This window comes from Sardina pilchardus, chromosome 1 (assembly GCF_963854185.1).
Source record: "Sardina pilchardus chromosome 1, fSarPil1.1, whole genome shotgun sequence".
In the NCBI taxonomy this organism is placed as follows: domain Eukaryota; kingdom Metazoa; phylum Chordata; class Actinopteri; order Clupeiformes; family Clupeidae; genus Sardina; species Sardina pilchardus.
Window position 1 is genome coordinate 1,034,295 of NC_084994.1, and position 23,073 is coordinate 1,057,367.

At 45.0% G+C, this 23,073-nt stretch overlaps 1 protein-coding gene across 1 annotated transcript in view; it reads right to left on the reverse strand.

The window, feature by feature from the left end:
* Nucleotides 1–130: 130 nt before the first annotated feature.
* Nucleotides 131–23,073, reverse strand: part of LOC134063719 (NACHT, LRR and PYD domains-containing protein 3-like) — a 36,742-nt gene continuing 13,799 nt past the window's right edge. The window contains exons 4-13 of the mRNA XM_062519785.1: nt 18,439–18,576; nt 17,227–17,379; nt 11,526–11,681; nt 10,345–10,497; nt 6,509–6,592; nt 4,344–6,356; nt 3,941–4,117; nt 3,614–3,790; nt 2,930–3,106; nt 131–1,489 (exon numbers count right to left, since the gene is read on the reverse strand). Coding sequence (XP_062375769.1) covers nt 1,459–1,489; nt 2,930–3,106; nt 3,614–3,790; nt 3,941–4,117; nt 4,344–6,356; nt 6,509–6,592; nt 10,345–10,497; nt 11,526–11,681; nt 17,227–17,379; nt 18,439–18,576 — 3,259 coding nt within the window. The 3' untranslated portion in view covers nt 131–1,458. The remainder of the gene's footprint in view (nt 1,490–2,929; nt 3,107–3,613; nt 3,791–3,940; nt 4,118–4,343; nt 6,357–6,508; nt 6,593–10,344; nt 10,498–11,525; nt 11,682–17,226; nt 17,380–18,438; nt 18,577–23,073) is intronic.

A 23,073-nucleotide genomic window follows, 5' to 3' on the forward strand; every position in this document is an offset into this window, starting at 1 on the left:
GCGCATTAGATTCTCTGGGTACAGTAGCCTAGTCACGCCTCCAGTTGGTTATGGTTAAATGCAGACGCCAAAGCGACATACAATAACAGTACAAGCAAGCATAACGAAAATAAACAATGAATATATGGGAGAATAGTAAAAAACAATAGTCATTTAATCAATCATAACAATAACTATGGAATGTTAAGCAATAATAAAAGAACAATGTCAATTTAATCAATAACCTAATGAAAACAAAACAACACTACTTTATATTATACAAACCATGATCTTGAGATGCGTTTAATACACTACACTACAGTAAGTGCATATAGATATGCCTTAAGACCCCTCTTGAAAGATGCAAAGCTATTGTGTGCACAAAGAGTACTGGGCAACTCTCTCCACCAACATGGAACCACCGATGAAAAAAATTCTGAATTTGACCAAGCGTTTATAGTTGGTCAACACAACAGACGCACGCTCATCAGAAGACCATAGTGGGCGGTTGGAAATGTTCTTTGAGTTCAAGTAGCAGGGAGCAGATCCAGTCAGTGTCCTATAGGCTATAAACATTGCCATGACGTAATACTAGGGTGATCCAGTCAGTGTCCTATAGGCTATAAACATTGGCATGACGTAGGACTAGGGTGACAGCAAATAATTTTTCTGTATTTATGCAGTATAGCTGACATGTTGATGTTAAAGTTAGAAGAACATTCAAAAATGTTATGTAGTTTTACTACAAATTGGACAAAAGTCAGACTAAATGAAGTGGCTCTTTCAAATAGGCAATTATCACATTGAATGGGCTTTATGAATGGGCCTGGCATCTGCTTTAAGGCACTGCTATATGCCTTAAATATGTTGATGGTTATGTCATATCTCAATCTGTCCATGTCATTCCAGAAAAGGTTTTGGTCTAAGCATTTGTAAAAACAAAACAGAGTACTCAGTGTGGCCAGTAGATGGCAGGCTGTAACAACATTTTACAGAGCCTCATTTTACACAGTGTGTGTGTGTGTGTGGCCAGTAGTTTGCAGGCTGTAACAAGATTGTAAATAATGTGACACTATGCACCCTGATAAAGTCCCCTTGGCCTTTGAAATTAAAATAACCCCACGTCATCACATACCCTTCACCATACCAAGAGATTAGCATGGTTTTATCTCAGTTATTAGCTGTTAGCTAATTAGCTGGTTTGAATTGCATTGAGCTCAATGAGAATGTGTGTGTGCGTGTGTGTGTGTTGAGCTCTCCTCAGTTTGAGGATGTTTCCATGCTATATTTCTCCCCAGACATTCTCTGGTGTGTGTGTATGTATGTATGTGTTTGTGGGTAGGTGTGTGAGTGTGTGTGGGTGTGTGTAGGTTTGTGTGTGTGTGTGTGTGTGTGTGTGTGTGTGTGTGTGATCACATCCTCATGTCATGAGTTCCTGCCCCACAGACCCCATCCAGCTCAGGGCCGTGGCTCAACACTTCACTTGAACTTCACTGTTCCATATCTAGTTCTGCAGGATAAAGGAGAGAAGAGGATCATCAATCAGTGTCCATGACAACCAAGACACAGAGACAGACAGAAAGAAAGACAAATATGAAAGAAAGAAATGGATGACAAGAGGAAAAGGGGGGAGAGGTGTGGGCTGAGGCAGAAGGACACAACCAAACACACACACACACACACATATGAGGAGTAAAAGAACATTTCTGACACTTAACACATTTCAAACAACTTGGCTGCCAACTTCAGAGAGAGAGAGAGAGAGAGATAAAGGAAGTAAAATAGTGAGAAAGACAAAATTAAAGAAAGATGGAGCAGGCAAAAAGAGAGACAGAGAGAGAGAGAGAGAGAGAGGGTTGAAGCAAAGCAACAACATTTTAAACAACTTTACCCATTTCAGAGAGTGATAAAGAAAGTGAAGAAGACAGCAAGGATAGATAGAGAGAAAGACGATACGGAGAGGGTGTGAGAAAGGAGAGAGAGGTGGATGAAAGGGAGAGGAAGAGAGGGTGTGAAAAGGAGAGAGAGGTGGATAAATGATGATACAGAGAGGGTGTGAGAAAGGAGAGAGAGGTGGAAGAAAGGGAAAGGAAGAGAGGGGCAGGAGGAAGGGAGAGAGAGGGTGAACATGACTGACTCTCACCCCCCCAGCCACCACACACACACACACACACACACACACACACACACACACACACTCCTCCCTTCATCCCTCCCTCCCAGACTCTCACCCCCCAACCACAACACACACACACATACACACACACACACACACACACTCCTCCCTTCATCCCTCCCTCCCAGACTCTCACCCCCCCAACCACCACACACACACACACACACACACACACACACACACTCCTCCCTTCATCCCTCCCTCCCAGACTCTCACCCCCCCCACCACCACACACACACACACACACACACACACACACTCCTCCCTTCATCCCTCCCTCCCAGACTCTCACCCCCCCAACCACCACACACACACACACACACACACACACACACTCCTCCCTTCATCCCTCCCTCCCAGACTCTCACCCCCCAACCACAACACACACACACAAACACACTCCTCCCTTCATCCCTCCCTCCCAGACACACACACACACACACACACACACACACACACACACACACACACACAAAAGAAAGATGATACAGAGAGGGTGTGAAAAAGGAAAGAGAGGTGGATAAAAGGGAGAGGGAGAGAGATGACCGGAGGAAGGGAAAGAGAGAGAGAGGGAGGACAGGAGGGAGGGAGAGAAGAAGGGAGGGATATAAAGAGAGAGATGGAGGACAAGAGGAAAGGAGAGAGGAGGATGGATGAAAGATGGATGGATGGATGGATGGAGTAAAAGCAGAGGAACACAGAGAAACAGACAGAAGAGAGAGAGGACAGAAACTAAAACACAGGCATGTTACAGGACACAGGAGATTTACTCACTGTAGATGCTCCAGTTTACAGTGTGGGTCCTTCACTAGAGCACAGAGCGGCTCTACAGCTGATGCACTAATCTGGTGATTACCAATCAGGTTCAGCTGTGTGAGATTTGAGGAGGGAGACTTAAGAGCAGAGGCCAGATAGGAACAGCTCTTATCTCTCAGACCACAGTACAGCAGCCTGAAACAGAGTTAAACATCTGAATATTAATCACCAATCCTCTACTCTCTCACTCATTCTATTACACACACACACATACACACACACACACACACACACACACACCCTCACTCTCTCACCCCCCCCCCCCCCACACACACACACACACAACTTTTCTCCCTCCACCCCTCCCTCACTCTCTCACTCACTCTCACCCCCCAACCACCACCAAACTCACACACTCCCTGCTGTCTTTAACCTCATCATCACCACTACAAGGACACGCACACACACACACACACAGACTCCCCTCCCTCCACTCCTACCTCCCTCACTAATCCCCCCACCACACACACACACACACACACACACACACACTCCTCCCTTCATCCCTCCCTCCCAGACTCTCATCCCCCCTCCACCACCACCAAACTCACACACTCCCTGCTGTCTTTAACCTCATCATCACCACTACAAGGACACACACACACACACACACACAAACTCACTACATGAAGTGATGCTTACCATAGTTCCTCCAGTTTGCAGTTGTGATGACAAAGAGCAGAACATAAAAGTTCCACTCCTGAGTCCAGCAGCTTATTGTGACTCAGGTCCAGCACTCTGAGATTTGATGAGTGTGATGTCTTCAGTGCAGAGGCCAGATAGGAACAGCTCTTATCGCTCAGATTACAGCTATTCAGCCTGAAACAGAGTTAAACATCTGAATATTAATCACCAATCCTCTACTCTCTCACTCATTCTATTACACACACACACACACACACACACACACACACACACACACACACACACACACACACACACACACACACTACATGAAGTGATGCTTACTGTAGTTCCTCCAGTTTGCAGTTGTGATGACAAAGAGCAGAACATAAAAGTTCCACTCCTGAGTCCAGCAGCTTATTGCCACTCAGGTGCAGCACTCTGAGATTTGATGAGTGTGATGTCTTCAGTGCAGAGGCCAGATAGGAACAGCTCTTATCGCTCAGATTACACTCATACAGCCTGAAACAGAGTTAAACATCTGAATATTAATCACCAATCCTCTACTCTCTCTCTCTCTCACTTTCTTTCATACACACACACACACACACACACACACACACACACACACACACACACACACACACACACACACACACACACACACACACACACACACACACACACACACACACACACACACACACACACACTGTACAAACACAGTGATTGAGATAGTGTTACTTACAAAGCTGATGTGACTCCTGGCAGCACCTTTTGAAGAACTTCCTCTGGACTGAGCAGTTCAGTCTGATCTTCCTCTGGTGTCTTTATGTACTTCTGCAGGTCAAATTCAGCCAGCTGCTCTTCTGACATCTTAAACCTCTTCCATATCTTAGTCTTCCACTGTCCTGGTAAGAGTGTCTCTACATGCAGCTCGTCTGAGCCCATTTTGTGCTCCACTACAGCATGGTGATTCAGCTCATTCAGACAGTAGAACAGGTTGATCCTTCTGTCTGAAGCATCATCTTTATCTCTATATCTGTGTGAATATCTCTGTCTCAGGTGGGTCATTCTGTCTGAGCTCCTCTGATCTCTGATCTTCTGTTTGACATGCTGGACTGTTTGCTCTGAGCTATATGATTGGCTACTGTTCTGTGGCAGTAGGTGCTTTAAGAGATTCTGATTGGACTCCAGTGAGAGGCCCAGAAGGAAGCGGAGGAAAAGGTCCAGATGTCCATTCTCACTCTGTAAGGTCAGGTCCACTGCAGTCTTGTGTAGGTCAAGAAGTGTTGCAGCTCTGAACAGAGCAGAGAGCTGAGAGGTTTGCTGTTGGTCAGGCATGTTTCTCTGTCTGTTGCTGAACAAATGTAAACCTCTGAACAGAGCAGAGAGCCAAGAGGTTTGCTGTTGGTCAGGCATGTTTCTCTGTCTGTTGCTGAAGCAGAGGAACACATACAGAGCTGCAAAAAACTCCTGGATGCTCAGATGCACAAAGCTGAACACCTTCCCCTGGTACAGCCCAGCCTCCTCTCTGAAGATCTGAGTACACACTCCAGAGTACACTGATGCTTCTGTGACATCAATGCCACATTCTCTCAGGTCTTCCTCATAGAAGATCAGATTGCCCTTCTCCAGCTGTTGGAAAGCCAGTTTTCCCAGTTTGGAAATCACCTCTTCATCTGTCTCTTTTCTTTCTGTGAACTTGACATTTTTAATGCTTGTCTGAATGACCAGGAAGTGTGTGTACATTTGAGTCAGAGTCCTTGGCATTTCTACTTTGTCTGATTCATTTGAAGTTTTCTCGACAACAGTGGCTGAAATCCAGCAGAAGACTGGAATGTGGCACATGATGTAGAGGCTCCTGGATGACTTCAGGTGTGTGATGCTTCTGCTGGCCAGGTTCTCATCACTGACTCTCTTCCTGAAGTACTCATCTTTCTGTGGGTCATTGAATCCCCTTATTTCTGTCACTTGGTGCATATACTGAGGAGGGATCTGATTGGCTGCTGCTGGTCGGGTGGTGATCCAGAGGAGAGCAGAGGGAAGCAGATTCCCCTTGATGAGGTTTGTCAGCAGCACGTCCACTGAGGCTGGCTTTGTCACATCACAACAGGTTGGGTTGGAGCGGAAATTTAGAGGAAGTCGACACTCATCCAGACCATCAAAGATGAACATGACTCTGTGCTCTGAACTGGTGAAGACTCTGCAATCTTTGATTTCTGGGAAAAAGTGCTGAATAAGACCCACCAGACTGAGCTTCTTCTCCTTCATCAGGTTAAGCTCTCGGAAAAGAAGAGGAAATATGAAGTGGACATCCTGATTGGCTGTTCCTTCAGTCCAATCCAGAATAAACTTCTGTACTGAGACTGTTTTTCCAATGCCAGCCACTCCCTTTGTCAGCACTGTTGTTCTGGGGGGTTTGTATTGTCTGGGCTCAAAGACTGTGTCCTTCTTTTTTGCCTCATCTTTTCTGCATCTCTCCTCTTCCAGGAAGCGTTCCTCTCTGTGGCTTTCCTCTTCTAGTAAGCGTTCAAAGATGTCACTGCATTTGATGGGTCTGTCTTGTGCTGCTTCTCTCCAGGATGTCCTCTCTATCTGTTTGACCTCATGTTCATAGTTGACCTCTCCTCTTCCCCCCTCTGTGATGTAGAGGTCTGTGTAGATCTCATGGAGGAGTCTGGTGTTTCCCTGCTGTGGGATTCCTTCAATCAGACACTGAAACTTCTTCTGCAGGTGGGATTTGTGGATCTGCTGATATCTGTGTGTGAAAACAAGATTAAAGATAATTTAGAAACACACACACAAACACACACACACACGTGAACTGCACTTCCATGAGCCAGTTTGTGATGTGGGTAGACCCCCCGCCCCTCCAAACACACACACACACACACACACACACACACACACCTGGTAGCTCCATGACTGGTGTGTTGTTCCTCAGAGAGACTGGTGTTAGAGGCAGCACCCCCCTCCTCAGGAGCAGATCTTACTCTACAGAACAAGCAGAGAACAACCATCATCACCACCTCAACTCATTACATTATTCATCACACACACACACACACACACACAGACACACACACACACACACACAGTCACACACACACACACACACACACACACACACACACACACACACACACACACACACACACACACAGGTGATCTGTATGTTCAATGTATGTGGTGTATGTGGTGTGTGTAAGTGTTCACTCACATCATACTATTATGAAACTCCATTATAATATTCAGTACAGGGTGAGTTCAAAATCAGCGAGCATCATCAAACGTGCCCACTGATTTGACCAGGAAGCCATGTCATTGTCTTCCTACAGTTACAGGTCTTTTGTAATAACTTACTTAGTTATTGATGCTTTGTTTTGTGTGTGTGGGCCCTGTCCATACTGCTACAGAAGTGCTATTTTGAACATGAGAAGTGGTTAAAATCCTACAGTTACAGGTCTTTTTTAATAACCTATTGATGCTTTGTGTGGGCTATTGTGAACATGAAAAGTGGTTAAAATCCTTTTCACTGCAGTTTTAGGCTCACTACACCGGCTCCCAGTATGTTTTGACTTGAAGACAAGATTACCCCCTCGCTAAAAAATTTAAATGCATCATTATCCTGCTTTAATCTCCACTGACCTTCTGTTGAGATGTTCTGAATGGCAAGTGTTTGCTAAAAATGCTTTTCTGCTGTTGACTTGTTTATACTACGGTGGCGTATTGCTGTCACACTAGAAATAAAAAAAAGGCTCAGTATCAAGTAATTACGTGAAAGTTTCAAGTAATTACCTGAAAGTTTCTTGTTATAACAAGATCTTTTTCACGTTTTAACAAGATAAGTTTCATGTTGTTACATGAAATGATCACGTTATTTCGTGATCAGGATATTTTCACGTTATAACGTGAAAATATCATGTTATTTCAAGATATGATATTTTCACGTTTTAACAAGATATTACATGATATTATCACGTTATTTCATGATAACGAAACTTAACGAGACCAGGCTGGAGCCTATGGCTGGCATAGGCTGAGTGAGAACAGGCTTGTGTCTATGAACATGCACCCTGGCTGCTATTGCAGTGCTACTTGATGAGTGTTTGATTTTGTGCATGTGTGTAGGCTACAGTTAGCCTACATAGTCGCCATCTGACCAAGTAGCAGGAGCAGGGCTGTATATCGGCAGAGAGCCGCTGGGTAGGCGGATAGAGAGGTGAGCAGGAGTAGCCTGCTCACACAGTCTGTGTATCGGCAGAGAGCCGCTAAGGAGGCGGACAGAGAGGTGAGCAGGAGTAGCCTGCTCACACAGCCTGATAGTTCTGCTTCTTCTTCCCATCCACGTAACGCAACTTAACGCAAGAGGGAGAAAGGGCCTTGATACATTTGTGAATGTTTACGCAATTTGGGCGCTTTGGCTAGCTGGCATGTCAGGTCATCGTGGTCATTTTTAGGGCCGCGGGGAGAGGCTGCTGGGAGTGATAAGTGAAGCGCTGCAGTCACACAGTGCAGGCTGCTGGAGAGTACGGCAAAGGAAATGTTTAAACAACAAGCTTTTTGAGATCACTTCATCACAGTCATCAGCACGGCCCAAAACGCCACACCGGGATTCTTCCCGACTCTCCCGATTGCCACTCTACTGCATACAGGTGCAGAATATTCTAGACAATGCTCGGGTGTTTGCATTATAACAATATCATCCACAAGTTTAATAACTGGAAAATCGCCATAAACCGAATTTAACATAGATTTGATTGACTTGTGAGCCTAATAACCAGCCTTTCTTGCCCCTCCTTCTGTTTAGTTTCATTATCATGAAATAATGTGATAATTTCAAGTAATAACGTGATAAATATCTTGTAAAAACGTGAAAATATCATATCTTGAAATAACATGATATTTTCACGTTATAACGTGAAAATCTCATTATCATGAAATAACGTGATAATTTCATGTAATAACATGAAACTTATCTTGTTAAAACGTGAAAAAGATCTTGTTATAACAAGAAACGTTCACGTAATTACTTGATACTGAGCCTTTGTTTTAATTTCTAGTGTGACAGCAATACGCCACCGTATTATACTGTTGTTTGGCAGTGCTTTGTATATTGACCATGAAGAGTGCACACAAAATAAATGTGATCATATGAGAGTTCTGAGCTAACGTTAATTCCCAAACAACTACAACTTTACCGTTTCAGTCTTCAATTTCTTGCACTTTGGCAAAGGTGTTTACCACAAGTATAAGTGGATGGTTTAACAAATGCTAAAAGTAAAGTAATAGATCATACGTGTAATGTGTTTTGTTTGTGTAAAGGAGTTAGTCGAAGCATCAACTGCTCACAATGTGTAGACTGTGGCTATGTGGTGATGGTATGTTGGTCTCAATGTAGACTGTGGCTATGTGGTTATGTAGGCTATGTGGTGATGGTATGTTGGTCTCAATGTAGACTGTGGCTATGTGGTTGTGTAGGCTATGTGGTGATGGTATGTTGGTCTCAATGTAGACTGTGGCTATGTGGTGATGGTATGTTGGTCTCAATGTAGACTGTGGCTATGTGGTGATGGTATGTTGGTCTCAATGTAGACTGTGGCTATGTGGTTGTGTAGGCTATGTGGTGATGGTATGTTGGTCTCAATGTAGACTGTGGCTATGTGGTGATGTAGGCTATGTGGTGATGGTATGTTGGTCTCAATGTAGACTGTGGCTATGTGGTGATGGTATGTTGGTCTCAATGTAGACTGTGGCTATGTGGTTGTGTAGGCTATGTGGTGATGGTATGTTGGTCTCAATGTAGACTGTGGCTATGTGGTGATGGTATGTTGGTCTCAATGTAGACTGTGGCTATGTGGTGATGGTATGTTGGTCTCAATGTAGACTGTGGCTATGTGGTTATGTAGGCTATGTGGTGATGGTATGTTGGTCTCAATGTAGACTGTGGCTATGTGGTGATGGTATGTTGGTCTCAATGTAGACTGTGGCTATGTGGTGATGGTATGTTGGTCTCAATGTAGACTGTGGCTATGTGGTTATGTAGGCTATGTGGTGATGGTATGTTGGTCTCAATGTAGACTGTGGCTATGTGGTGATGGTATGTTGGTCTCAATGTAGACTGTGGCTATGTGGTGATGGTATGTTGGTCTCAATGTAGACTGTGGCTATGTGGTTATGTAGGCTATGTGGTGATGGTATGTTGGTCTCAATGTAGACTGTGGCTATGTGGTTATGTAGGCTATGTGGTGATGGTATGTTGGTCTCAATGTAGACTGTGGCTATGTGGTGATGGTATGTTGGTCTTAATGCAGAATGTGGCTATGTGGTGATGTAGGCTATGTGGTGATGGTATGTTGGTCTCAATGTAGACTGTGGCTATGTGGTTATGTAGGCTATGTGGTGATGGTATGTTGGTCTCAATGTAGACTGTGGCTATGTGGTGATGGTATGTTGGTCTCAATGTAGACTGTGGCTATGTGGTTGTGTAGACTATGTGGTGATGGTATGTTGGTCTCAATGTAGACTGTGGCTATGTGGTTGTGTAGACTATGTGGTGATGGTATGTTGGTCTCAATGTAGACCAACTAATCAGAAGTGTGTCTTATACTGCCACTTACTGGTCACCTGGTGGTACTACAACAGTCACTACCTCAAAGCACCTTTAATTTCAAGCTTCAGTAGAACGTAACATGTCTGTATTGATGATTGTATTTCCTGTGGGAATCTCAGACACTGATACTCACCTCAGACCAGCAGGAACACTTCCTCCTTCTCCTCCTCCTCCTCCTCCTCCTCCTCCTCCTCCTCCAAACTGGAGTGGTGGATCCATGGACCGGTCACTCTTCATGGACACACAACTCGGTACAGGAGAGTGTGATCTCTTCTCCTGGATGGAGCTGTATTTCACACACACACACACACACACACACACACACACACACACACACACACACACACACACACACACACACACACACACACACACACACACACACACACACACACACACACACACACACACACACACACACACACACACACACACACACAGGCTATGTGGTGATGATATGTTGGTCCCAATGTAGACTGTGGCTATGTGGTTGTGTAGGCTATGTGGTGATGGTATGTTGGTCTCAATGTAGACTGTGGCTATGTGGTTATGTAGGCTATGTGGTGATGGTATGTTGGTCTCAATGTAGACTGTGGCTATGTGGTGATGGTATGTTGGTCTTAATGCAGAATGTGGCTATGTGGTTATGTAGGCTATGTGGTGATGGTATGTTGGTCCCAATGTAGACTGTGGCTATGTGGTTATGTAGGCTATGTGGTGATGGTATGTTGGTCTCAATGTAGACTGTGGCTATGTGGTTGTGTAGGCTATGTGGTGATGGTATGTTGGTCTCAATGTAGACTGTGGCTATGTGGTTATGTAGGCTATGTGGTGATGGTATGTTGGTCTCAATGTAGACTGTGGCTATGTGGTTGTGTAGGCTATGTGGTGATGGTATGTTGGTCTCAATGTAGACTGTGGCTATGTGGTTGTGTAGGCTATGTGGTTATGTAGGCTATGTGGTGATGGTATGTTGGTCTCAATGTAGACTGTGGCTATGTGGTTATGTAGGCTATGTGGTGATGGTATGTTGGTCTCAATGTAGACTGTGGCTATGTGGGTATGTGGTTGTGTAGACTATGTGGTGATGGTATGTTGGTCTCAATGTAGACTGTGGCTATGTGGTGATGGTATGTTGGTCTCAATGAAGACCAACTAATCAAAAGTGTGTCTTATACTGCCACGTACTGGTCACCTGGTGGTACTACAACAGTCACTACCTCAAAGCACCTTTAATTTCAAGCTTCAGTAGAACGTAACATGCCTGTAGTGAGAATTGTATTTCCTGTGGGAATCTCAGACACTGATACTCACCTCTGACCAGCAGGAACACTTCCTCCTCCTCCTCCTCCTCCTCCTCCTCCTCCTCCTCCTCCTCCTCCAAACTGGAGTGGTGGATCCATGGACCGGTCACTCTTCATGGACACACAACTCGGTACAGGAGAGTGTGATCTCTTCTCCTGGATGGAGCTGTATTTCACACACACACACACACACACACACACACACACACACACACACACACAGGCTATGTGGTGATGGTATGTTGGTCTCAATGTAGACTGTGGCTATGTGGTTATGTAGGCTATGTGGTGATGGTATGTTGGTCTCAATGTAGACTGTGGCTATGTGGTGATGGTATGTTGGTCTCAATGTAGACTGGGGCTATGTGGTGATGGTATGTTGGTCTCAATGTAGACTGTGGCTATGTGGTTGTGTAGACTATGTGGTGATGGTATGTTGGTGTCAATGTAGACTGTGGCTATGTGGTGATGGTATGTTGGTCTCAATGTAGACTGTGGCTATGTGGTGATGGTATGTTGGTCTCAATGTAGACTGTGGCTATGTGGTTGTGTAGGCTATGTGGTGATGGTACAGATGGTACGGGTTGAGAATGCTCCTTTCTTTCCCGCACATCGGGACTCCCGAAGCATCGGGAAAACTGCAACCGCAAGGGGGCAACATAGACCGCCCTAATAATATGAAGGTTCGGCTCATGGAAAAACCCGAGGATACCGCGCTGGTGACAAGCGGAGAAAAGAGACATGACGCGAGGCATGTTAGATTGCAGTTGCAGAGTTTTCGAATGTTTACAGCCTACCTCACAGCTCTCTCACTCGACGTAGCCTATAACTCAGTCAGTCCAGCAGAGATGCCAGAGCAACGTTTTGGTCAATGGAGAGGGAGAGAAATGCTCCGCATATCCGTCTCATTTAATCATTAAAATGAAAGTGATGACTGGCGAAATTAATCAAACGACGTTTCAATAAACCATTGTTGAAATGAATGAAAATGGTTTTAGAAACCTATAGGCCTATCAGAAGGAAATAGCCTTCAATTCAACCTGAAATACTCGAAAGGCAACCTTAGATTAATTCATGAATTCATTAGGCTACGGTTACAAGACCTCATTTCCGTGAATAGGCTATTATTGTCAATGTCAAGGCGAAGACGAAAGAGATGGACAAGATGGACATTTTGGCTACATTTACATGCCAGGAATACTTAGAAATGTGTATAGGCTATTTTAAAACGGAGGCATGTTCATTTTAACCGGCGACGCTGGGTAGCCTACATGTACCCAGCACTTGTTATCACAGATTTTGTCCCCACCACTTTTGACGACTGAAAATAAAATGTATTTAACAGAAATCTCTTTAATACATGCCTATGCTTGTCACTTTACTTATAACCGTAGGCTACATGCATGGAGAAGATTGCGCATTTTGTAACATTGTAACAATGGATGGTCAGATATGCGATAGGGCAGTGAGGGTGATTCATTGTAACCATCGACTAGGAGGCCTAGCTCCGCAATATAAGTCTCTAGCAACGTATGTATCGTATGCATGTTCATGTTGATTCAGAGATAGGCATAGACTACCATAGGCTGCTGGGCGTCAAGCTATGACAGCATTTTATCATGTGGTGAATTAATAACTAACGTCAGTTTAACATGTCAGAACTTTTGATCGGCGTTTCAAGTCCATGGCGCGAATAAAGCATATTGGTGTTAACAATCGAGCTGTGGCGCAACTGGCTGGAGCATATGCAAGGTACGCCAGCGACCGGGGTTCGAAACCCACTCGAAGAACCTCTCCGGAACTCATTACGAGAGAAGTTGTTGTTTATTAAAAAAATGATTTTCTGTTTTGCGATTTCTTTTATGTTTGCGATGTCTGCTGAAAAGAAAAGTTATTAGCCTATGTGAATTTGTGGTTCAGCGCACACTCACGCACATTTTTACATTGACATAGTGTCGGGCTCAAGTGTCTGTCGAGAGAGAAGAGGGAGAGGCAGTCTATAATGTAGTGAACTGGTTAGAGGAGTGTGGGGGAGGGGGAATGATCGCACAAGACAATTGCTCTTCATGAAATGGATCTCAGAGACGGCTGTCGATTTTTAAATGTAGCCTAGGCCTACTACACCACTTGCGAAATCGGACGTGGCACATAGCCTAATTATTAGGCTACTGGATTTAATATAGGAAATCCATGGACTTTGTTCATCCTATATATATACAATAAGTATAAAATCCGACAATCCAAAACGATAACGAGATCTCCCAGAAACGAAAAACAAGTTTGTTGAGTAGCCTAGTCCTTCCAACAATCTCAGCTTTTGCGTTTGATAGATAAAAGGCATCCTGTCCTGCTGTATTCCAATGAGAAAAAAAACATCCAAGGTATAGGGTCACGGTAATGCAGAATGCATGAATCTCTCTCTCTCTCTCTTTCTCTCTCTCTATATATAGACCTGGCTTAACAAAGTTTTGTGCGTTATAACGCACAAAACTTTGTTATGCCAGCTCCATACATAACAATAGCTGCCGCGCGTTCTCCCCGGCCTCCATTTAAACTAAGGGCAAACCCATTCATTCATGCCCAAAAAATTATTGTCAGTAAGGATAGGTCATACTACCAAATGGCGAACCTCGAAAATTATTTAGGATATAGAGCCGTGTCCATTACGCACTACAGTTATTTTTTAGGCTATTGTTTTATTTGAGTGTTTTTGTCTATCATGGCAAACATAGTTGAAACGTTCGCTCTAAACTTATGTAGGCCTATTTCCAATCGGCTTTCACAATCAGCTACAGCTGCGCTGCTTTGCAATGTCTATACAGAACTGCTTTCACTTCCCCGAGTCGCGAACGCAACATGCACAACAATATACCGATATTTAGCAAACACATGTATTTCCAGCTCTCAAAACCGATGAGGTCCAGATCTCAGTGGCCTCATAGCTGCCTAGCCTTTGTAAAAACAACACATTCTTAGGATTTGTCCTCTCACCTGCACCAGGCCCATTCAAAAGCCCATCCACCTCATTTGCATTTGAAAGAGCCAATCACTAAAGTGACACATTTAGTCTGGAAAAAGTAGCAGGCTAGCCTACTTTATGAGTTTTTTTGACCCCTCTAATAAATTGCCTAGGCCTACTACGATATGGAGGAAGGGCTGCCTAACTGTTCCCCCTAAGAGTTTTTTCATAAGATAAAATGTTTACGCTATTTAAGTTTAGGATTTGGTAGACAAGACAACCTCGGAAAAGTTCTTCAGATAAACATTTTTTTTATTGAATTAAAGGAAAGAAAATGTATCACCGGGGTTTCGGGGCTTGCGAAGGCATTCGTTGATCTTATCGATGCAGTCCTTGCGGCCACTTCTCCCCATCGTAGGAAACTTTCTGTTTAGTGTTGACAACACAAAGGCCTTCACGTTGTGTGGCAGTGCTTGCTTGCCCTTCGATCCATCCCAGTCGGTGGTTTTGCACCTGTCCCTGAGTTATAGTCTATATGAGTAAGCGCTTATGCTCTAACCGCATAATAAAAGAAGCACCTGCATTCCACAGCAGTGCTTATGGCAAGGCTATTAACACCTGTCACTGAGCTATGGACAAGCAGTTATGCTCGAAAATTATCATAATAACAGACACACCTAATTGTATGGCTCTATGTTTAAACACATCAAATTAGCAAGCATTTCCTCCCGATAGCAGCAACGTTTGCTTTCTTTTTCTGTCGGTCCGCGGTTGCTTGGTCAATTGCGCAGCAAATTATCAGATCACCGGACCTAATTTCACTCCATGTCTCGCAGACCAGCAGCAGTCTCCACGTTTCGCGGCCCATAGTTTGAGAAACGCTGCATTAAAGTGTCATTTGGTTGTAGGCTATAGCCTATGTTTAGCGATTTCTTTGTGTGTTTTTCATTGTAGTGTGTGTGCATTGAGTAGTTCCTTAAAATACGGAACAAAGAGCGTCCCGTAGCCTATCTGTTCAATACGGAAGAAGACTAACTATTACCTATATATTTCTTATAACGAAACGCGATGAAAAAATACGAGGACTGACCATCTCGTTTCTCCGCGTTTCCCCCAATACCATGGCGACAAAGAGAAATAAATATGATTTGACATTTAAGCTGATTGCTGACAAATTTGCCACACAATTCGGGAGAAGCAGCGGACAGGAGCGCCACCACAAGAAAGCACTTCTAGCCCAAATTAACATGGCAACGTTGCCTATGACTAAAGTGTCTAAGTAGGCTAGTCCTACTAATATTACATTTGATTGGTAACATGTTTGTAGCGCGCCAGTTTACCCATCCCCTACATCAAAACAGCTTAGAATCAATCAAAGAATCAGCTGTGTCGGCGTTAGGCTGTAGGCGATTTTCTATAACCATTTTCATTCATTTCAACAATGGTTCAGTGAAACGTCGTTTGAATAATTTCGCCAGTCATCACCTTCATTGTAATGATTAAATGAGATTAAGGAGTCTACTATTGACGGATATGCGGTCTTCATCATTTTGAAATGCGGGATGAAACTTTCTGCCACCTGGTGGTTGTTTGGGTACATTGCCTTAGCCTCAAAAAAAATCGGCTTGACGGCCTGCGGGATCTCTTCGGGAGTCCCGCGGGAGAAGGTGCATTCTCAACCCGTACCCACTGTATGTTGGTGTCAATGTAGACTGTGGCTATGTTGTGATGGTATGTTGGTGTCAATGTAGACTGTGGCTATGTGGTGATGGTATGTTGGTCTCAATGTAGACTGTGGCTATGTGGTTGTGTAGACTATGTGGTGATGGTATGTTGGTGTCAATGTAGACTGTGGCTATGTGGTGATGGTATGTTGGTCTCAATGTAGACTGTGGCTATGTGGTGATGGTATGTTGGTCTCAATGTAGACTGTGGCTATGTGGTTATGTAGGCTATGTGGTGATGGTATGTTGGTCTCAATGTAGACTGTGGCTATGTGGTTATGTAGGCTATGTGGTGATGGTATGTTGGTCTCAATGTAGACTGTGGCTATGTGGTGATGGTATGTTGGTCTCAATGTAGACAGTGGCTATGTGGTGATGGTATGTTGGTCTCAATGTAGACTGTGGCTATGTGGTTATGTAGGCTATGTGGTGATGGTATGTTGGTCTCAATGTAGACTGTGGCTATGTGGTGATGGTATGTTGGTCTCAATGTAGACAGTGGCTATGTGGTGATGGTATGTTGGTCTCAATGTAGACTGTGGCTATGTGGTTATGTAGGCTATGTGGTGATGGTATGTTGGTCTCAATGTAGACTGTGGCTATGTGGTGATGGTATGTTGGTCTCAATGTAGACTGTGGCTATGTGGTTATGTAGGCTATGTGGTGATGGTATGTTGGTCTCAATGTAGACTGTGGCTATGTGGTTATGTAGGCTATGTGGTGATGGTATGTTGGTCTCAATGTAGACTGTGGCTATGTGGTTATGTAGGCTATGTGGTGATGGTATGTTGGTCTCAATGTAGACTGTGGCTATGTGGTTGTGTAGACTATGTGGTGATGGTATGTTGGTCTCAATGTAGACCAACTAATCAGAAGTGTGTCTTATACTGCCACTTACTGGTCACCTGGTGGTACTACAACAGTCACTACCTCAAAGCACCTTTAATTTCAAGCTTCAGTAGAACGTAACATGCCTGTAGTGACAATTGTATTTCCTGTGGGAATCAATCTCACACACTGATACTCACCTCTGACCAGCAGGAACACTTCCTCCTCCTCCTCCTCCTCCTCCTCCTCCTCCTCCTCCTCCACCAAACTGGAGTGGTGGATCCATGGACCGGTCACTCTTCATGGACACACAACTCGGTACAGGAGAGTGTGATCTCTTCTCCTGGATGGAGCTGTATTTCACACACACACGCACACGCACACGCACACACACACACACACACACACACACACACACACACACACACACACACACACACACACACACACACACACACACACACACACACACACACAGGCCATGTGGTGATGGTATGTTGGTCTCAATATAGACTGTGGCTATGTGGTGATGGTATGTTGGTGTCAATGTAGACTGTGGCTATGTGGTTATGTAGGCTATGTGGTGATGGTATGTTGGTCTCAATGTAGACTGTGGCTATGTGGTGATGGTATGTTGGTCTCAATGTAGACTGTGGCTATGTGGTTGTGTAGGCTATGTGGTGATGGTATGTTGGTCTCAATGTAGACTGTGGCTATGTGGTGATGGTATGTTGGTCTCAATGTAGACTGTGGCTATGTGGTTGTGTAGGCTATGTGGTGATGGTATGTTGGTCTCAATGTAGACTGTGGCTATGTGGTTGTGTAGACTATGTGGTGATGGTATGTTGGTCTCAATGTAGACTGTGGCTATGTGGTGATGGTATGTTGGTCTCAATGTAGACTGTGGCTATGTGGTTGTGTAGGCTATGTGGTGATGGTATGTTGGTCTCAATGTAGACTGTGGCTATGTGGTGATGGTATGTTGGTCTTAATGCAGAATGTGGCTATGTGGTGATGTAGGCTATGTGGTGATGGTATGTTGGTCTCAATGTAGACTGTGGCTATGTGGTTATGTAGGCTATGTGGTGATGGTATGTTGGTCTCAATGTAGACTGTGGCTATGTGGTGATGGTATGTTGGTCTTAATGCAGAATGTGGCTATGTGGTGATGTAGGCTATGTGGTGATGGTATGTTGGTCTCAATGTAGACTGTGGCTATGTGGTGATGGTATGTTGGTCTCAATGAAGACCAACTAATCAGAAGTGTGTCTTATACTGCCACTTACTGGTCACCTGGTGGTACTACAACAGTCACTACCTCAAAGCACCTTTAATTTCAAGCTTCAGTAGAACGTAACATGTCTGTATTGATGATTGTATTTCCTGTGGGAATCTCAGACACTGATACTCACCTCTGACCAGCAGGAACACTTCCTCCTTCTCCTCCTCCTCCTCCTCCTCCAAACTGGAGTGGTGGATCCATGGACCGGTCACTCTTCATGGACACACAACTCGGTACAGGAGAGTGTGATCTCTTCTCCTGGATGGAGCTGTATTTCATACACACACACACACACACACACAGAGATACAGAGAAAGAGAGAGAGAGAGAGTTATAAAAAACACATACAAACACACCATAATCAGAAGTGTGTGATCTTGTTAAGACTTCTTAAAATAAGTCAAAGTCTTCTTAAATGAATTCAAATATTTCGAGAGAGCTTAAGTCTCTTCATAATATTGCATATTTCCTAAAAAGTTCATAGAGACCCCTATACTCAAAAATACAGTGACATTTTAAATTCAGCACAAGAGTAAATTACCAGCATATAAAACGATGGTTACGTATGTAACCGTGGTTCTATGAGTTTCGGATGACCGCCTGAGGCGGTGCTTTCAGCACATGGATATCCATCAGACGTACGTGTAGGTTGAGTGTTTATATCAACAAAGTCACAAAGTCGCTGGCACAAAAGGCAGGTCAACCCAGGATACGACTCTTGGCAATCTTCTCGTGGATATTCCGAGTGACTGCCAAGCTCTGGTGGTCATCCGAAACTCATAGAACCGTGGTTACATACGTAACCATCATTCTATTTCGTTTCTCCTGACCGCCAGAGGCAGTGCTTTCAGCATATGGATGACTAATACCAGCAGGGTCACGAGGAATGAATGTGTGCATGTTAAAGATGCTGTGAAAGCGAAAAAAGCTTCAGCAACTGGGTTATGTGGAACGACATTAACCCTGTAGAATCATTCAAAAGTGCAAGTTGAGGCACAAATGTCAGAGGGGTGCACAACGTAGTGCTGCCCATGAGGTAGACACACCTCTGGTGGAGTAACCTTACACATGTAGCTGTGGCTGATAAGTTTCAGCTATCCACCTTGACAGTCCATGCTTGGACAGGCTATGGCATAGTCTTGGTCCTGTATGACAAACAAATAATGCATCGGACTTCCGGATTCCGGAGTCCTAAAAACCTGAGTGTTCGTATTGGGCATAAAGCCCTGCACTTCACCACTGCTCAGAGCTCTGACCTTGGGGTTCAAAAGCTGCCAGACTAAAAGGCTAGTTTTCGTATGAAGACGAACAGGTCTCGGGGAGAAAGAGGGGTTCGGTTATAGATAGATAGATAGATAGATAGATATACTTTATTGACCCTCAAGGGGAAATTCAAGTTAGGGTTACCCCTGTATCCCCAGGGATGCCAATGCAGGTATTCTCTGCCTCCAGATAAGCATGTAATTCTCCTAATCGCTTGCTGATGTAATAGTCAAGAGAAAGACTGTCTTCATAGACAGCTAGTTCAACTCTACACCCCCACAATTCAATTTTGGCAATTGTCACTAGCCTAGCATTGCCATTGAAATGAATGGGGGCGGGACATGTTCACTTTCTCCAGTTCTTATAATACCTCCATGGTTTCAATCACTGAGCACTCTTCAGGAAGTGGGTCACCAGAGTATGGGACCCAAGTCACACCATCCACTCTGTTGTGCATAGATGAGATGGCAACAATATACCCCTAGGGGGTGGAGGCTGTGAGGCCTCGATCAAGGAGCGACTGAAGAAAAGGGAGTACAACCTGTATGAAGCAGCGCGTTGGCTCCTGATTTTGTACTTGGCACCAGCTGGAAAAAAGTTCTCACTTATTTGCGTAGAGTGCATTGGTGGAGGGTGCCCAGGAGCTGTGCATAGTATGCACTACTGCTGGCTCGAGAGCCCTAGTAACAGTTCTGGTCCTTCAGTGGCCAGACCTAAAGTGTCAGCTGAGATGGATCCGGGTGCCAGATCTGGCCGTTCAACCGTTAAAGGAGATTCATTCTCACAGGGAGACATTGGGGTTCTCCATGTAGGAGTTGGTTTAACACTGGAAACCACAGTCTCCCTGGCCATCGGGGGGCTATTGGTAGCAGCTTGTGTCCCCCTGTCAACAACTCCAGTGTTGGCAATATGGAAGGAGGGAAAGCATATAGCAGCTGCTTGGGCCATGCGTGTTCCAGAGCATCTTGGCCTAGAGGGCTTGGTTCTCCAATAGAAACCCAGAGGTAAAGGTTTGTTGTTGGCTGGGAGGCAAGGAGATCCACCTCTACCCTGCCATATTTATGCCAGATTGCGTGTACCGCATCTGGTTGAAGTCTCCATTCTCCAGGGACACTGATGGGACAGGAGATATGCTGCTATGTTCAGGATACCAGGCTAGTACATTGCCCTCAGGCTCAGTAGGCGAGGATGAGCCCATTGCAACTTGGAAGCAGTCAAGTCAATCTCATGGCCTGCCTGGACTTAGTGCACCCCTGGTGGTTGACGTGGTAAACCACCAATATATTGTCTGTCCTAATAAGATCATGCCTCCTGACCAGTACTGGGAGGAAATGCTTCAGGGCAAGCAAAACAGCATGTCATTTCAATACATTTATGTGTCGCCCCTGCTGTAAAGGACTTCATTGGCCCCTATCGTCACCACTTCTCTGGAAGAAGAAATGGACCCTAAGGGGACCTGTATGCCGTAACCCTGGGACGGGGTCACCACAACCCAGGGATCTGACATTTGACGCTTCCCAGCATCTGAGCTGCAGGCAGGTGAAGTGTCGACTGCCGTGGTAATGCGTCTACTGGCGTTCACACGTTGCAGACCTGCAAACTGCTGTTTAGCTTGTGTAACTTGTGCACTGTGCTCCAGAGCCTGCTGTGCAGTAGAGCCCAACAGTTAACCTGGAACAACAGGAAAGGAACGGAGTTCTCTCCTGCATGGTTCCAAAAACAGACACTGGGCCAACCATATTTGGCGCCGAGTAAGGGTTAGCACTTTTCAAGCTCAGAGCAGTTGCTCATGTAGGTAAATGCCTGCAGAGAGGCGTCACTCAAGCTCTGCACAGATTGAACAAATAAGTCCTGCAGTGACTGGGACAGGGATAGCATGAGGTGGGACATCAAGCTACCAACGCACACCATGTATGCTGCTGTGTTATCACTTCTTTTTTTTTCTTTAAAGGTTATTTTTTGGGCTTTTTATGCCTTTAATTGGACAGGACAGTAGAGAGAATTACAGGAAGCGAGTGGGAGAGAGAGCGGGGGTGGGATCCGGAAAGGACCACGGGGCAGGAATCAAACCCGGGTCGCCGGCGTGCGGTGCAGGTGCCCCAGCCAGTTGTTATCACTTCTGACAATGAAATCATCAGTCAAGTGGCATTTCAACTGAGGACAGTCTCGTCAGGTGACAGCACTAGGGCTGGCTCTGTTACGCATGCCTTGTAGTCCGTAGCTGGACGCATCCTGCATGTTGGCCAGTGCCCTACAGTCACTCAAGGTGAGAAAAAACACTTAAAGCCTGCCAAGTGTCTCTGGAACCCATCGATATATGGAGCTCTGAGCTTCCCAGAGCACTGTGGTTCATTCCCTGTGAGCTGGGATGATAGTGGTGGGAGCCCTGGTCTGTTCAATCACCCTTGACAATTTCCACATCGCCTTCCTGATCAAAGATTACTCTCTGAAGCCTTAGTAAAGAGAACATCTTCCTCCTGGCCTCCAAATGCTGGTGACAGCATTGAAGGCAGGGGCAACTGTTATTCGTCTATACCTACTGGTTGCAGATTCAAAAAGGAGAGCCTTAATCTGTGCAAACTCAGAGATCAAGATTTCCACCCTTTTGGTCTAGGTCACGTCTTTCACGTTTGCTCCTACCAGGGCCAACATGTGAATCAGTCCTCTGACACTTGTAAAGTTCAGTAGGCGAAGGAATGTCTCTCCATGGAACGGATGGCTGAGCCCCCTGAGCAAATCTGGCTGACCGTGCCAGTAGGCTCAAGCAAGTGCAATTCATATGCACACCAGCTCTATCAGCCCCTGCCTTAAGTAGTCAGCACCAAGGCAGGAAGGGCACCTATCGCGGCCACCTCCGGTTCAAGAGGGGCTCAAATAGTCAATGCCAGTTAGGGATGCAACGGTTTTCAATAATTTATTGAACCGTTCGGTTTGGCCTGTTCGGTTCAATAGACTCACCTAAACCGCAATATTTCGGTATACGCGACATTAAACTTTTTATTTAATACAAGGTTATTGCGCGCGCGTAGCCTGGGAGCGATAGAGAGGAGTGCTTAGGACCCGGGGGATGCGTTTTCTCTGACTGTTCAGCTTGCCTCTCGTCAACCTTGCAACAACCAATCAGAATTTTACTGAATTTCCCAAGAGCCAATAAGCGCGTTGAAATGCAAATGAAGGAGTCATGTGAGAAGAAACAAACTTTACCGGCGGCTGCATGATCATGGCGACATTTGAAGTAGCCCACGAACAAGGCAAAAAGACCGTCAGTAAACAAAGCACAGTGTGCATTGCAAGCACTGCTTCACAACGATCACCTAAAAAAGGTAACACATCCAACATGTCGGCCCACTTGCGCCTTCATCACCCGGCTGTAACCTTAAGTGGAGCAGCACGGAGAGTTAGTTTGCCACCGAAAACCCAACCATCCATTGCTGCAGCCTTTCGACAACAATATTCCTATAATTCCCAAAGACATAACGAATACGACGGCGTATTAGGGCCA